This window comes from Artibeus jamaicensis, unplaced genomic scaffold (assembly GCF_021234435.1).
Source record: "Artibeus jamaicensis isolate MK-2021 breed Jamaican fruit bat unplaced genomic scaffold, CSHL_Jam_final contig_471, whole genome shotgun sequence".
In the NCBI taxonomy this organism is placed as follows: Eukaryota; Metazoa; Chordata; class Mammalia; order Chiroptera; family Phyllostomidae; genus Artibeus; species Artibeus jamaicensis.
The window spans coordinates 3,727,555-3,742,256 of record NW_026521850.1 but is presented as its reverse complement, the minus strand read 5'-3'; the positions used below and the strand labels follow the sequence as shown (position 1 = coordinate 3,742,256).

Here is a 14,702-nt window from a genome sequence, read left to right as displayed (position 1 = left end):
TGCCTTAGCTCTCTTTTTGCGCATTAATTCTAGTGGGAAATAGTGGGCACTCACGCGAGCAGAGCCTGTAGCCAAGGTTGAGTGCAGGATAAGAGGCACTGAAGCCTAATCCTTGGTGCCGGGCACATGGCAGCCGCTAGTTCATGGCAGGCAGTCACAAGTATTTGAATGAATGAGCAAATGAATGAACTAATGAGGAAAGTGCTAATAGACGTGGGGACTGCATAGGAAATTAGTGGTGGAGGGCAGCTTCTTTCTTGCCAAGGGAACTCCTGTGGATGGTACGGCCCCCTGGGGGATGGGGGGGGACGACACACACTTGTTTCTGTTTTCCACACCTGCACCTCCCCAGAGAGCCTGTTCCCATTGCCTAAGCAGCCTAAGCAGGTGTTTTTTCTCCAGATGCCGGTCCTTTATTTTGAAAAGCACACGTGCCCAACTGTTTCTGGAAGATTTACTGACTTTGGTTGCTTCCCTTTGATTGGGTTTTGCTTGTCCTTGGAATGAACAGCCTTCCACAGTGGGTCGTGTACCTCTCCCCCCACCCCCATGTGCCTGCCTGATTTTTGGTGTTACACGGAGGTGCTGCAAGGGACGCACATTTGTTTTTTCTCCTTGGAGAGAGGTTGAGTCATGGAGAGAGGACTCTGGAAGGTGACATTTCGGTGTCGTTGATGAGCAGTAGACTCCGGCCACTTCAGAGCGAGCGGTGCGGGTGCGCGTTGGGAGTGGGGGTCAGCAAGTTTACAAAATGCTCTTTAAATACAAGCAAAACTGCCTGTCAGGGTGTATTCCTAGGGACAGAGTCCAAAGCTTCCTTTAAATCTTCAAGGAGATCATGATCTGTAAAGGATTTATTCGCTGGATCAGAGGTTCTGGTGGACTGACACACTCTTTTCTTTCCATTTCAAAGGCAGATCGGGGGCGGTGCCTAGAAAAATTTCCTTACTAGATGACATTTCATCGCAATGTCCGATCGTTTGGGGCAAATAACCAAGGGCAAGGATGGGAAAAGCAAGTATTCGACTCTCAGCCTGTTTGATAAGTATAAAGGAAAATCAGTAGACGCGATCAGATCCTCAGGTAAGAACCAGGCTCGGAGGCCAGTCCTTCCCACTTTTCTTGTAGTGAGAAACTCCAGGTCAAGGGCCAGAGAGAGGCAGGGGCCCACGCAAATCGGTCTTCTGGGCAGATGGTGGTCACACGGTAGTTCTGGGAAGCAGACTCCCCCAGTTCTAATTTGAGGTCTCATTTCAGAGGCTGGCATGCCCTGACTCTGCTGTAGGGAGGTGTGCCCCTCTGTAATATTGAAATCATGCCTCTTTTTAGCCTGATAATTAGAGTGGAGCTTCATTTGCATGCGAGTTGCCCAGTTTAGGTATCAACACTGCAACCCGGTGGGAAAGTCCCTGCCCGGACTCTCTGCTCTGCCCCCGCCCGTGAGGATTTTGTGAGTGCTCAGGCTTGGCCTGGGTCTAGGCTGAGACTGTCCTTTTTGTCCTAGGCTGAGACTGCTCCGGCTGTCGTGGGGCCGGAGCAGTCTCAGCTTGCGAGAAGTGTTGACCGTGGGGGATGGAGGGCTCTGGGCCTGGCTCCTCACCCAGGTCATGAACTCCCGAGTCCTCTCCTGCCCACAAGTCGAATGGGAGCCTCTACACAGGCTCTGGCAGCCCCTCTGGAGGTTGGGGTGAGGGCTTGTCACGTGATGAGCGTGACCTCCAACACTCATCTGTTTCCATGGCCAGGGTACCCCTTGTGTTTTGTGCTATCACTTTGGGGTTGAAAGAGCAGCAGAGCGATTCTGGCCCCTTTCTTTCTGTGCAACGCCTGTTTCCACCCCTCTTCCCGCAGTTATTCCTCGACATGGCTTACAGAGTCTCGGGAAAGTTGCCACAGCCCGGCGCATGCCACCGCCTGCAAACCTGCCAAGCCTGAAGTCTGAAAACAAAGGAAACGACCCCAACATCGTTATAGTACCCAAGGACGGGACGGGATGGGCAAACAAGCAGGATCAGCAAGACCCAAAGAGGTGAGAGCGCTGTGGCCCACAGCTCCCACAGCCTTGCTGTCTGCCCAGGGCTGGCTGGCCTCACGGCAGCCGAGCTGGAGTGCAGAAGTTCCAGGGGAGGTCCTTCACCCTGATCCCTGCTGCCTCAGTGTTTCTTGCTTCCCGCCTGCGTTTTTCCTGGCTCTTGGAACCAGTGCAGCAGAATTTCTGTGAGCCGCCTGGTCCCCCAGTGACCAGTGTCCCCTGTGCCTTATTAGGAAAGGCCTCATCAGCCCCTGGGAGCCTATGCAGTTGACTCAGAGCCAGTTCCTGCAGGAGCCGCTGTGGACAGAGCTCATGCTCAAACACCTCACATTCTGCGGTGCTCCCTGTGTGCTGGGCCCCAGGGTGGGAAGGCGGTTTTCCTGCCTGTGGGCCAGCAGCTCCCGTCCTAGAGGAGCCCACTGTGGGTGCCCCTGCCACACCCAGGTACGAAGGAGGACAGCCCAGGTCTGGCACAGAAATTGTCGTTAGACAGCAACTGCCGGTGCTGCTGTTGCGCGGTGGGGCCGAGGCACGAGGCCCCGAGCCCCGGTCTCTCTCCTTCGCTGCGTGTCTCCTCCGACGGGGCCCCAGCTGTGATAAGGGTGTCCAAAGGAGGACTTGGGGTTTGGGCTGGGAGGGCCGAGGGGGGACGGGACCGTGCTACAGCTGGCAGGCAGGCAGCCACTTGCGACTGGGGTTAGCCATTTAGGAACAGGAATGCCGCAGCCCCTCCACACCCTTCCTGGTCTGGCTGTTGACCAGAGGCCTTTCCTCTTGCTGGAAGTGGCTGTGCGAGCTTTTATAAAACTTCCTGCCGTTATTGCAGACAGGATGTAGAGAGTGAGCGAATGATTCAGTCAGGGGGTCACGCAGTAGTAGCAGCTGAAAGAGGGTCTTAGAAGCGAAGTCCAATTTTTTCTGTCAGTGTGCTCAGGGATCACGCTGCTTGATGGTATAATGTGACTTTGGAAGGGGCGGGTGTGCGTGGTGTCCAGCCAGGCGATTCATTAGCTTTATGGAACCTGGAGAATCATGTGACTTCCAAGCTTCTTTGTCCTCTGAACTAAGAAGAGCCCTTGGCTCCAGGGGCAGCTACGAGAAACGGGTGTGATGGCGCAAGCGCAGAGTGCATAGTGGAGGAGGCTGGCGGGCGTTGGCTCCTGTTGTCCTCGTTCTAGTCCGATGTGGACGCTACCCACTCTGTAGTGAAGTGGACGTTGCATATTTCAAATAGGCTTTAAAATGCCTGTGCTGTCGAAACTAGAGAGGACCCAGTGGTGCTCCCTGCCTTCATCCATGCTCACCAAGCATTGGCACAGTGTGGCATCTTTGTGAGGCTGGTTGGTGGGGCACGTCTGCCAGGGAGGGGCGGAGTCAGTGAGAAAGGAGGCAGCAGCCCCAGGCTTGGCCCACTGCTGTCGGGGCCACGCCGCCTTGGGCTGTCAGGAGGTGGCGGGTGGCGAGGGGCACAGTTGCGCGGTTGGAGAGCACTCAGTGACACCCTCCGGGAGCTTTGGTTTGGGCAGAGGGTCACGTGAGAGGGGATGAGTGGCCTCCATCTTGTAACGGTCACGTGTGGTGGTGAGTGACTTGGGTTAAGTGAACCTTGGAAGAGAGTCTTCAGCTCACAGATGAGCCTCCGGCAGTGGGTGGGTTCCGACTGAGAGGACGGTTGCCCGCCTCGCATCTCGGGGAGGAGGTTCTGCTTGGAGGACTGCCTGTGGGGTGTAAACTGACCGACCTCTTTTTGGAGGGCAGTTTGGCAGCATCTCACATTTCTAAACGTCTTTTGACCCACCGATTCCATTGGACCTGTGCCAGGTCTGACCCTCGCCGTTTGTTCCTCTGTCCAGTTCCAGTGCGACGGCCTCTCAGCCGCCGGAGTTGCTGCCGCAGCCGGGTTTGCAGAAATCTGTCTCCAATTTACAGAAGCCGACACAGCCGATCAGTCAGGAGGTAGGTGCTGGGGGCCCTTCCTGATGCTGTCCCGACGGCAGGGCTGCCTAACAGCCTGCTGGTGGGGGGGCAGCTGTCGCCAAGAAGGGTTTTGCATGACTTGCTTATGCCAAGGGTAAACCTGATGGGAACTTTGGGAAAGGAGTCCAGGAGACTGGTCGTGGTCACAGAAGAGGTGATGTAATCTGCACCTTCTGGAGAAGACCCCCGGTAGACAGAATACACACACCCCATTTGATTCCTGCTGGCTTATGTGGTGGTGAGGCCGCTCAGGCTAGATGCAGGCTAGATGCAGGCTCGCCCCGGGTCCCCACAGATGCGCTCCACAGACGCTAGTGCGGTAAGGCCGATGGAGAGTGCTAGGGCCCAGGAAGGCCAGTCCGGGAAACCAAATTAAGCTCCCCTACTGCTGGGTGTCTTGTTCGTGTCTGTAATGTGCTCATGTGGGCCCCGGCTCGTTGAGAAGAAGACCCAGGGACAGCGGTTCCCACACTGGTTTGTCCTGGCGACCCTCTGTTAACAAGGTCTCTAGGGACTCGCAGCGTCTCAGAGCGCACCTGGGAAACGGCGGCTGCCGTTGCTCGGTTATTTGTGCATTTAAATGCTGTTCTGACAGAGATGTGGTTAACTGAGCTGGAGCTCCTGGCACACCCAGGTCCTCAGGGACTGGGTCTGGGCTACAGAGACCAGCAGGAGCTCGTACTTAGCGGGGAGCCAGACACCTGGCTGAGCGGAGCTGAGTCTTTAGATGGAAAGAAGTCCAGACACATAGACCTAGCGTTCCCTGGCTCTCGGAAACAGCTCGGACTGGGGTTTTGTTTTGCCGCCTGGGCAGTAGGAGGTCCGAGAAGTCTTCCTGTACCTCCTCAATGTCAAACTGCGCTTCCGAAGTTAAAGGAAAAAAAAAGAAAAAGAAATCCCATTCACGTGAGGCGCCATACTTATTGGCATAAATCCAACAGAACCTGTTGAGTGGGTTCATTTTTCAGCATTTGAAACCAACGCCTCTCTGTGGCTCTTACCTGGTTTTCGCTCATAGGCAGAGGTGGTAAGAAGGGCCCCCCAATTTCTAAACCCTCACCTCAGTGGTTACCTAGGAGCTCTGCTTTCAGGGTTTGCCAGCAGTGTTTGTAACCCTGCGCCCTGCAGGCGTGCCCTTCCAGTGTCGGGCCTTTGGTCACAGGCACCAGGGGGCAGCTCTGAGGTTTCGGGCCTGGCGCACCCCTGCTTCCTCCTCAGTCGGGACGTGCGTCCCTCCTTGAGGAACTGTCCAACCCCAGCTGCACGCCCCGTGAGTGTGGTCTTCCGGGGGGACCTGTGGGCATTCCAGGCCTCCATGTCAAGCAGTCTGGACAACTCTCCCGGAGCGAATGGGTTGTTAGCTGGTCAGCCCTGCACTGAAGCAGGCAGTGGCCGCCCCGAGCGTGGTGGTCATGGTGGCAGGTGTGGACTGACAAGGAGAGTCGTGGGGAAGGGTGATTGTCTAACCTGGTGCCTAATCTGGCTTCAGCACAATGCCTAGCCCGCAGTGAGCTGTAAGCAAAGGTTATTAGCCGGACTGAGGCTGAACCAGGCAAGTCCTGCTCCGTGGGGAACTGTGCCTTGTGGGGTGGCAGTAGTTATGGAAAGGAGTGTGGTGGGCCCTCCGTCTGAGGGTTGGACGCGTTGGCTTTCCCGAGTTCATGTTCTGTTACCCATGATTTTGGCCCAGGGTTCCGAGACACGTGCTAGAATTAGGGCTTGTTCTTTGTCTCTGTAGCAAGCAGAGCAGCTTTGTGTGGGTAGGCGACCTGACAGGATGAAGGTGGATGTGGGTTTGAGTCCTGGCTTGGCTCTACAGCCCAATGGGTGACTCTGAGCTGGTCCCTTCCCCCTCATCCTGCCCTCATCTGTCATGTGGGACCGGGCGGCAGACTGGTAGGGCTGGCTCTCTTCTAACGCTCTTCCTTTTTTCAGAACACAAATTCAGTGCCCGGTGGACCAAAGTCATGGGCACAGCTGAATGGAAAGCCAGCAGGACACGAAGGTGGTGAGTGAGTGAGGGGGCACTGGGGTGGCCAGGCAGGAGGGATGGTCCGTTCTGGGTGTGTCTGGTTTATCTTTGGCCCGAAACTCTGTAGAGTCTCTCACCCGGGAGTCACCGCTCTGTGGGGCCCCTCGCCTTTGTGCCCGGTGAGGAAGCGCTGACTCTGAAGGCATGTCAGCTCTTGGATTTCATTGAGTGTTATGGCTAAAACTTCCCTTCTGGGGGGTACGGAGGGGACCTGGGCAGCTGGCTCGCCACGCTGCCCTTCAGCTACGCCACTGGTGGAGTACGCATTACCTCCTCTCTCCTGGGACCACAGCAAGGTCTTGTGAGGTGTGTTCACCTCGGGCCTGGTTTGTACATCAGCCAGCCCCGCGGACCAAGCCGCCTGCTGCCGGGCGGCACGGCGGAGCATTCAGAGGGCTGTGTGGCGGTTGTCGCCGTGGGTGCCGGGCCCGACCCGGAGCATGTGGAGTCGGGGGCGGCCAGCTGCTCTGGTCCTTCAGTAGGGGAGGTGGGGGACAGGAGCGGAAGGGAACAGGGTTCAGCATTCTGCGGAAACGCTGGCTACCGTAGGCAAATAGCTTCCAGGTCCAGGCCGGAGCAGCAGGGCTGGAGCAGAGGCCACCAGGCAGAGGTCACCAGGCTCCCTTCTGGAGGTGCGCCCATCAGAATGCAGGCCAGAGTCAGCGGGCGTTTTTGAGAGGAACCCAAAATCTGGATTTTTTAAAATATTTTTTAAGATTTTAGAGGGGAAGGGAGGGAGGAAGAGGAAGAGAAACATTGATGTGCGAGAGGTGCATCAATCAGCTGCTTCTTACACGCACCAAGCCAGAGACCTGGCCTACAAGCCAGGCATGTGCCCTGACCAGGGACTGAAGGTAACCTTTTGTTTTGTAGGCTGGTACTCAATCCACTGGGCCACACCAATAAGGGCTAGATTTTTCTTTTTTAAAAAATTATTTTTAAAGCCCTGGCTGGTGTAGCTCAGTAGATTGAGCATAGGCCTGCGAACCAAAAAATCACAGTTCGATTCCCTGTCAGGGCACATGCCTGGGTTGCAGGCCAGTTCCCAGCAGGGGATGTACCAGAAGCAACCATACATTGATATTTCTCTCCTTCTCTCCTTCCCTTCCCTTCCCTTCTAAAGATAAATAAACAAAATTTAAAAAAAGATTTAAAAAATTATTTTTAAAGATATTATTTACTTATATTTAGAGAGAGGGGAAGGGAGGGAGAAAGATAGGGAGAGAAATACCACTGTGTGGTTGCCTCTCATGTGCCCCCCACTGGGAACCTGGCCCATAACCGAGGCATGTGCCCTGACTGGGAATCGAACCGGTAACCCTTTGTTTTGCAGCCTGTGCTCAACCCATTGATCTATACCAGCCAGGGCTGCTTTTTTAAAGAAAAAGATTTTATTTATTTATTTTTAGAGAGAAGGAAAGGATAGGGTGGGAGAAAAACATAAATGTGAGAGAAAAACATCAGTTGGTTGCCTTTTGTATGCACCCCACACACCTAGAGCATGCGCCCTGACCAGGAATGGAACTGGCGACCTTTGGTCAGGGCCGGACATCCCAGGTTTTTCTGTGTGAGCTCTTCTGACTTTTCCACATTGGCTCAGATACTAGCGCACTGTGCAGACCACACCAGGTGCTGCCCCTGGGCTGGCTGGGAGTGGCGGTGCGAGGGTGAATCTGGAACGCGGTGCGGGCTGCCTTTGACGTGGCCACGCCAGCCCAGGCTTCTCCAGGTGTGGCTTTTATTATATTAGAAAAACAGCTGCATGTCCTGTCTGCTCTCGCTGACCTCCCTATCCCCTGCTCAAAGGACGTGTCCCTTCCAAGTTGGTACCACGGGGCCGTTGGCGGCCCGCTCCTCGGTGTCCTGGAGGAGTGACACACTGGTCATGTGCTAACGGAGCTGTGGTGCGGCCCCAGCTCCCGACTTCACGCAGGCCAGGGAGGCTGGGTCCCGTCCCTGCAGCAGCTCCCCCAAGTCAGGTCTCTGCACAGGCATATTAATGAGCACTCACTGGACTGTTCACTCTGGCTCTGGCTTTCTGCAGCCTGGGATTTTAAGTAAATCAAATGTGTTCTTTTTTTTAAAGATTTTATTTATTTGTTTTTAGAGAGGGGAAGGATGGGAGAAAGGGAGAGAAACATCAGTGTGTGGTTGCCTCTTGGACGCCCCCTACTGGGGAAACCTGGCCCACAACCCAGGCATGTGCCTTGACTGGGAATCAAAGCAGCGACCCTTTGGTTTGCAGGCCAGCGCTCAGTCCACTGAACCATACCAGCCAGGGCCAAATGTGTTCATTTTTATTATTTAAGAAACAAAATAGTGTGAATGGGTATAGCCCCTATGGACAGCAGTTTGGCCCTACCCCTCGGGATACTGGGCCTAGCAGCTCCACCTGGAGGGGCCACCCTGCCCAGCCCGCAGGTGCAGTGACGTGTGGGGACGTACGAGGTCACTCATTACAGCATCACAAAGATTGGAAACAGTCATGGAAATGCCCATCAGTTTGTGGCACTTTAATGAAATGCTGTTTAGCTTGAAGTGGAAAAATCCATTTTCTAATGATATGGCAAGATCTACAGAGGACATGTTCTTAAATGAAAAAAGTGCAGGATAGTATGGAGAGGATGTTACGTTCATCCAGAAAATGGGGTGGTGGGGAATACACGTCTAAATGGTAAGCATTTCAAAAAGCTCTGGAAGGAAACACAGGAGGAGGTGAGGGAGGGAAGTACCTGCCTCTTGAGGGTGTCAGAAGCATGTGGATAGGACACATGGCTGGGGAAAAGGCTTCCGGTTTGACCTCTTTATGTTACAGCTTTTTCCCTTTGAACCTTGTGATTGCATTCCCTATCAAGGAGTGAAACAATTTAGAAAGCAGTTCTGAGACACAGTAAAATACTCTGTAAACGTGCGCTAGTTCGTCTGTGAGATGGCAGAACCCAGTAGCCCAAGAGGGGAGAACAGACGCGTGCTGGGCCCAGGTGGGGCTGTGGGGGATTCAGGCCTCTGGGTCTCCCTCCTGTGCTGGGTCACCAGTGCACAAGGCCATCAGGGCAGTGGGGGCGTGTTATCCCGGAACACTTTCAGAAGGACTCCTGCTCAGGTGATGGACTCGTGCGTGGCCGGTGTCATCTGAGAAGACCAGGGGTCCGGGTTGCGTGGTTGGGGCAGCAGCTCCTAGAGGTTCACGGTGCATTCCGCTGGCGCCTGCAGCGCCGCCAGTGCCTCTATCCGGGACCTTCCAGAAGCCCCTGATTTCACTGCCTCCGTTTCTTATGGCGGAGAGCAGATGGGACAGGCAGGGGGTGGGCGAGTGAATGTTACAGATCAGTGATAGTACTTGGGTTTCATTTGAGTTCTGCCCCTTCTATCTGCGGAGGGTAAGTTTAATTCACCATATAGTGTAACCTCAGGAATACAACCTCAGGACTGACGAGGCAGGGAAATGTGCTGGGCATTTGCTTTTTTTTTTTTACTTCAAGTAACTTACCATTTTTTTCCTACCATGCTTTTAAAGCAGGACTTTCATATTTCATCTTTCTAGTTCTTTTTTAAAATTTGTTTCATTTTTTTATGAGATTTTATTATTTATATTTAGAGAGGGGAGGGGATGGAGAAAGAGAAGGAAAGAAACATGAGTGTGTGATTGCCATTCAACACTTCCCCTACAGGGGACCTGGCCCACGACCCAGCATGTGCCCTCACTGGGAATAGGACCCAGTCAGGGCACATGCTGAACCCCTTTGGTTCGCAGGCCAGCTCTCAATCTGCTGAGCCACATTAGTCGGGGCTCATCTTGCCAATTCTTAACATAATGCAGCGACTGTGGGAGTCAGAGCCACCTTCAGAGCACAGTGGGGCTCCTTTGTGACCCTTGGAAACAGCCTCTCAGGCCCATCACTGCTGAGGAGCGTGTCCAGTAGTGGTCCTGGCAGGTTTACCTGGCCCTGGACCTTTTTACTGAGTGGGGTGGCGAATGAGTTGCTGCCTGTGCTTCAGCTCTGACCCCGCTGCACCTTCTCTGCAACATCAGCACAGGTAACAGGTCCACGCACCAGTGGTGCAAAGAATATGCCAAGGGGGGTTTAGCTGTAGTGTCCAGGGAGCAGGGCACGCCACAGTTGGGCGCTGTGCTGTGTCACACGGCTGTTCGCGTGGTGCAGGGCATGTGCTGCGTGTTCCAGATGACAGGACCAGCTCACGGTCTGGACCCTTCACTGGGTCGTTTGTTAATGCTTCCCCTGGGAGAGGACTGCATGTCCCCCTGCTGAGTGCTGTGAATGGGAGGTACAAATGATGAAGAGACTTCTCTAAAGGAGTTTCTCGTGTTGGTGGCTGAATGAAAGAACCGGGAGATTGCTCCCAGGGTTACAGCAGTAGAATGTTTCGCCTTGCAGGGCTGGAGGAACTTTGTAGAAAATGGTAAACTGGGCAGGTCAGAGAAAGGAGGAGGTACTCATGAGGTACTCATCTGGGGCCGAGGTCTTTGGGGGCGGGGGCACCTGCTCTTCGCTTTACCTCCACATGAAAGCAGTTGACTTCCTGGAGCTGATTTTGCCAAAGACCACTGCCAGGGCCTCCAGAAGGACCTTACTGCCTTCCGCCAGGAGCCGGGAGGGACCTGGGCTGGAGCAGCTACAAGATCTCACCCCGTGCCCTTTGCACGTAGCCCCTGTTGGGTAGTGTCTGGGGACCCTTAGGGAGCCCAGCGCCTCTCTGACCACACAGAGGCCAGCCTACCGCAGTGCACTTCCAAAGCCCGCTTCCGGCCCATGTGGCTCTGAGTAGGTGGAGGTGCTGACCTCATGTGCTCCATAAGTCTTTCCGGTTTTCTTAACAGGTTTAAGGGCCTCAAGCCGACTCTTATCCTTCTCTCCCGAGGAATTTCCGACGCTGAAAGCAGCTGGAGGGCAGGACAAGGCTGGCAAAGAAAAGGGCGTCTTAGATCTGTCGTATGGGCCAGGACCAAGCCTCCGCCCTCAGAGTGAGTGAACTGCGGCCCCTTTCGGGCACATATGGGAACAGCAGGATCACGCCTTGTCTCCCTGCCCTCTCAGGACAGAGTGCGTGGGTTCTCAAAGAGCGGTGGCTCTGGGGCCTTGGCTCCATGCCTGGAGAGCATGGTTTGTGACGCCCCGTCCAGCCTTGCGTCTGCTGGACGAGCATTCCCCAGGCTGGTCTGCGGGCCATGCCTTTCTTGGCCTTTGGGTCAGGCCGGGCCTGTGCGCCTCCCCAGCTGTCATCAGTCAGTTAGTTCTGCTGCGCTTGGTGCTCACAGCGAGGCTGGCTGGCTTTGTCCCTGGTTCAGGGGCTTGTGCCCTAGACCCTTGATTCCCAGACCAGCCGCATGCCATGAGGATCAGGGAGTTGGTTAAAGGTCTGCCTTGCAGGCCTCCCCACCCCCAGCCAGCCAACTTAGCGTATCTGTTCTTCAGCGTGCTCCCTTACATGGCCAGCTCTGCACTGTCTCCCAGCCCCCGAGCTGGGGTATTTGCCAAGGAGTCAGCAGCATTGTGAGATGATACTTGCTGGTAATATTTTTTTTAGAGGCCATGGGTGGTTAGAATTTAAGGTGTTTAGGAGTGAGGTTTTCTGTCTGTTCTCACTAGAGACTGAAATGGCTCTCATTTTTTGGGGGGTGTTTGGGGATGTGCTTGATCAGGTCTTGAAACATGAGGCACTTGTGTTTGCTTGTCTGGGTTACTCCCTGAGGCAGCCTGGCGTCAGCTGGCGTCCTGCAAGGGAAGTGCTCTCTCTGCAGCTCCGCTTCCAGCCACGCCTCCTCGGTGGCCTGCTGTGCATTCCAGATATGTCTTCAAGGTCCTTAGGCCAAGAATTGTGACTTTTTGGGTTTAATTAAGATGAGTTGGGGCTGGCATATCTCTCCACATCATGCCCCTCTCCTTTCTTGGAGAGTGAATAAAAATTTTATTCTCCACACACACACAAAAGGAGTTGCTTTATAGGACTATAAAAGTTTAGAAGTAGGAGAAGCTTCAAGGAGCAATGCCATCTCCTCATTTGAGAAGATGAAGTAAATGGCCATGGGGTGGCCACCGAGAGAGCGCATGCAAGGACAGGTCGAAGAGCGAGAGCAGAACCCGACCTCGTGACTCCTGTCCTTGGGTGTCACATACTTGTCATATACTTGTCACTCACTTTGTGTGTTTCCACCCCTGACCAAAAGTGGACTGTAGAGGGAGTCCTTTGACTTCTCCAGCTCCTCCTTGGTCTGCAGTCCCAGCAGATCTGGCTGCACTTGGCAGTGGAAAGCGCCATCCAGAAAGGTCGTCGGAGGGGCAGCAGGCCTGTACCCGGGCCCTGCAGGAGGGCCTCTTTGGCGGTGCGGGAGCAGGCAGGGGCCAAGGCCTCGAGGCGCAGGAAGGGCAGGCCCTGCTTTGTTTTTTGAACTGGGCAGTTCTCCAACTAGAGGTGCCGTGGCTAAACAGAGTTTGGAAACATGTCAGAAGTCACTGTGACTTAACGTCAAGTCCAGAGGAGAGCACAGTGCCGATCCTGCCTGGGCTGGGTTGGTGTTTGGGGAAGAAATCCCCCAAGGCTGTTTCCATCAGGGCAGCTGGTCCCCGTGGGCTGTGGGCGGTGCGGGCCCAGCCAGTCGGTGAAGACCTCACCCCGTTTGCACTTGCCTTCCCTCTGAGTGAGCCTCATCTTGTGTTCTCTCGCAGTCAGACTTCCCTCCGTAAGTTCACGCTCATTGGCCCGGTGTCTGCCTCGCCTTTCTGAGAGACTTGACCAGTCTACTCCACTCTTCACTTCTTGGTTTTTGTTCTTGTTTTCTGGTTGTTTTTTTGTTTGGGGGGATTTGTGTGTGTGTGTGAATGAGAGGGGTCCCTTGACCTTCAGAACCTCATAAAGTCCCTCCCTCCTGCTCTTCCCTCTCCCCTTTTGCCCCCTTTCAATTTCCAGATGTGACAAGCTGGAGGGAGGGCGGTGGGCGAAACATAATTTCTGCCACGTCTCTGAGCGCCTCCCCAACTGAGCTGGGCAGCAGGAACTCGAGTGCAGGAGACGGAGCCCCCTCCTCGGCATGTACCAGCGATTCTAAGGACCCCTCTCTCCGCCCGGCTCAGCCTGTTCGCAAAGGGGCTTCGCAGTTCATGGGAAATGCATACCACCCACCTACATACCATGACATGCTTCCTGCTTTTGTAAGTCTTCAGCATGTGCATTTTTCCCCATGAAGTCGGCCTGTTCACGGCCAGCAGAACCTGCTTCACATGGTTGAGTGTCCACCTTGGGTTCTCCCTCCTCGTTCCACTCTTCCAGGTTTCTGTTAGTTTTGCGCTTTCTCTACCCCTTTCCAACCCTAAGGGCCTCTGGCCTCTTTCCCTGGTGATGTGGACAGGATTTCAGCCTTGGTTCTGTAGAGAGAGGAAACACGGGTTTTCTCCAAGCCGCAAGTCCCCAGATTTACTTACAACAGGAAAGAAATGGGGGAGATGGTGGCAGGATCGAATGAAAAACCCCAAGACTGTCCTGTGTCTTTTCCCATTCTTTGTTTTCCAAAACCAGTTCTAATGGGAGTGGGCCTTAGCTGTTGGGTCATCACCCAACAGCCCTGTTCGTTGATGTTATGTTTCAGATGTGTTCGCCACAGTCTTCAGAGAACCAGGGACCAGTGGAACGAGGGTCTTTCCCCCTCCCCCAGCTCCGCCTGGAGCCCCGTGTTCCTTTTAGACAGTTCCAGACGAACGACCAGGACGGGTAAGGCTGCTGCACTGCAGTCAGGCACGGGGAGGCAACCCTGACAGTGGTCTGGGACAAGATAACGGTCAGGTGCCGTGTTCTCTGGGGACCACAGCCGAGCCCCTGGGTGTGTGCGATGGCAGGGCGGGGCCCTGCGAGAGCCTGGGTGATGACCTTGGTCCCTGGCAGAGGTGAAATTCTGTCCTGGGCTGGTTGCCGCTACCCTAGGCATTCGCACTGAGTGACAGAGCTGCAGATGAGGCGGGCTTCTCTCTGCCCTGTGCTCGTCACGGATTTCTTTCCGAAGGAGCCAGCTCAGATATCAGATGCGAATGTGAACCTCTGCAGTCTAGGGCTTGTTTTGGGAAAGGGGTTTGGTTTTGCTTCAATACGTGCAGAGTCTTTAACTGTTCTCTCTCACAGGAAAGAGAACAGGCTGGGAATGACTCGCCCGCCCCGCCCCCTGAGGCAGCTGGTGGAGCGTGCTCCGCGGCCAACCATCATCACCGCAGAGAACCTCAAGGGCCTCGATGACCTGGACACCGACGCGGATGACGGCTGGGCCGGTGGGTGGTGTGTCTGGGTGGGCTTCCACCCATGGGCGTGGAGAGGCAGGACTGAAGTCCGTCCGTCTCTGCTGAGCAAGGCTGAGACCCCGTGTTGTGCCTCTCCTGGGCCTGTGGGGAATGGGGTGTGGGGGCTGGGAGCGGCCCAGTGCCCCGAGTACATCCTTACAGGCAGGTGGCCAGTCTTTCGGTCTTTGGTCTTGATCTTAGAGCTGTGGTAGGTTTTGCCGTTGGCATTTTTAAAGACTTCTTTATAATGGAAAAGTTAAACCAAGCAAAACAGTGTCATGAGCCCCCAGCTGGCTGTCACCCAGCTTCAGCAAGTCCCGCCGTTCAGCTGTCCTTGTGCCTTCAGTCTCGCCCTCTCTCTGTCCCCCGCCCGGTTGCG

At 54.8% G+C, this 14,702-nt stretch overlaps 1 protein-coding gene across 8 annotated transcripts in view; it reads left to right on the top strand.

Annotated features, from left to right (window-relative positions):
- PRRC2B (proline rich coiled-coil 2B) overlaps positions 1 to 14,702 on the top strand; it is an 82,120-nt gene that overhangs the window by 26,269 nt on the left and 41,149 nt on the right. For 5 of the 8 annotated variants that reach the window (XR_005084351.2, XM_037158524.2, XM_053667846.1 and 2 more), the window contains exons 2-9: positions 914 to 1,083; positions 1,852 to 2,029; positions 3,886 to 3,988; positions 5,945 to 6,017; positions 10,882 to 11,025; positions 12,969 to 13,210; positions 13,645 to 13,766; positions 14,172 to 14,314. Coding sequence is in view for 7 of the 8 variants with exons in the window: in XM_037158524.2 (XP_037014419.2) it covers positions 969 to 1,083; positions 1,852 to 2,029; positions 3,886 to 3,988; positions 5,945 to 6,017; positions 10,882 to 11,025; positions 12,969 to 13,210; positions 13,645 to 13,766; positions 14,172 to 14,314 (1,120 nt within the window). In the remaining variant the exon portion in view is untranslated. Of the gene's footprint in view, positions 1 to 913; positions 1,084 to 1,851; positions 2,030 to 3,885; positions 3,989 to 5,944; positions 6,018 to 10,881; positions 11,026 to 12,968; positions 13,211 to 13,644; positions 13,767 to 14,171; positions 14,315 to 14,702 lie in introns of those variants that run through there. The other 3 variants (XM_053667847.1, XM_053667848.1, XM_037158528.2) reach the window with 3 other exon arrangements.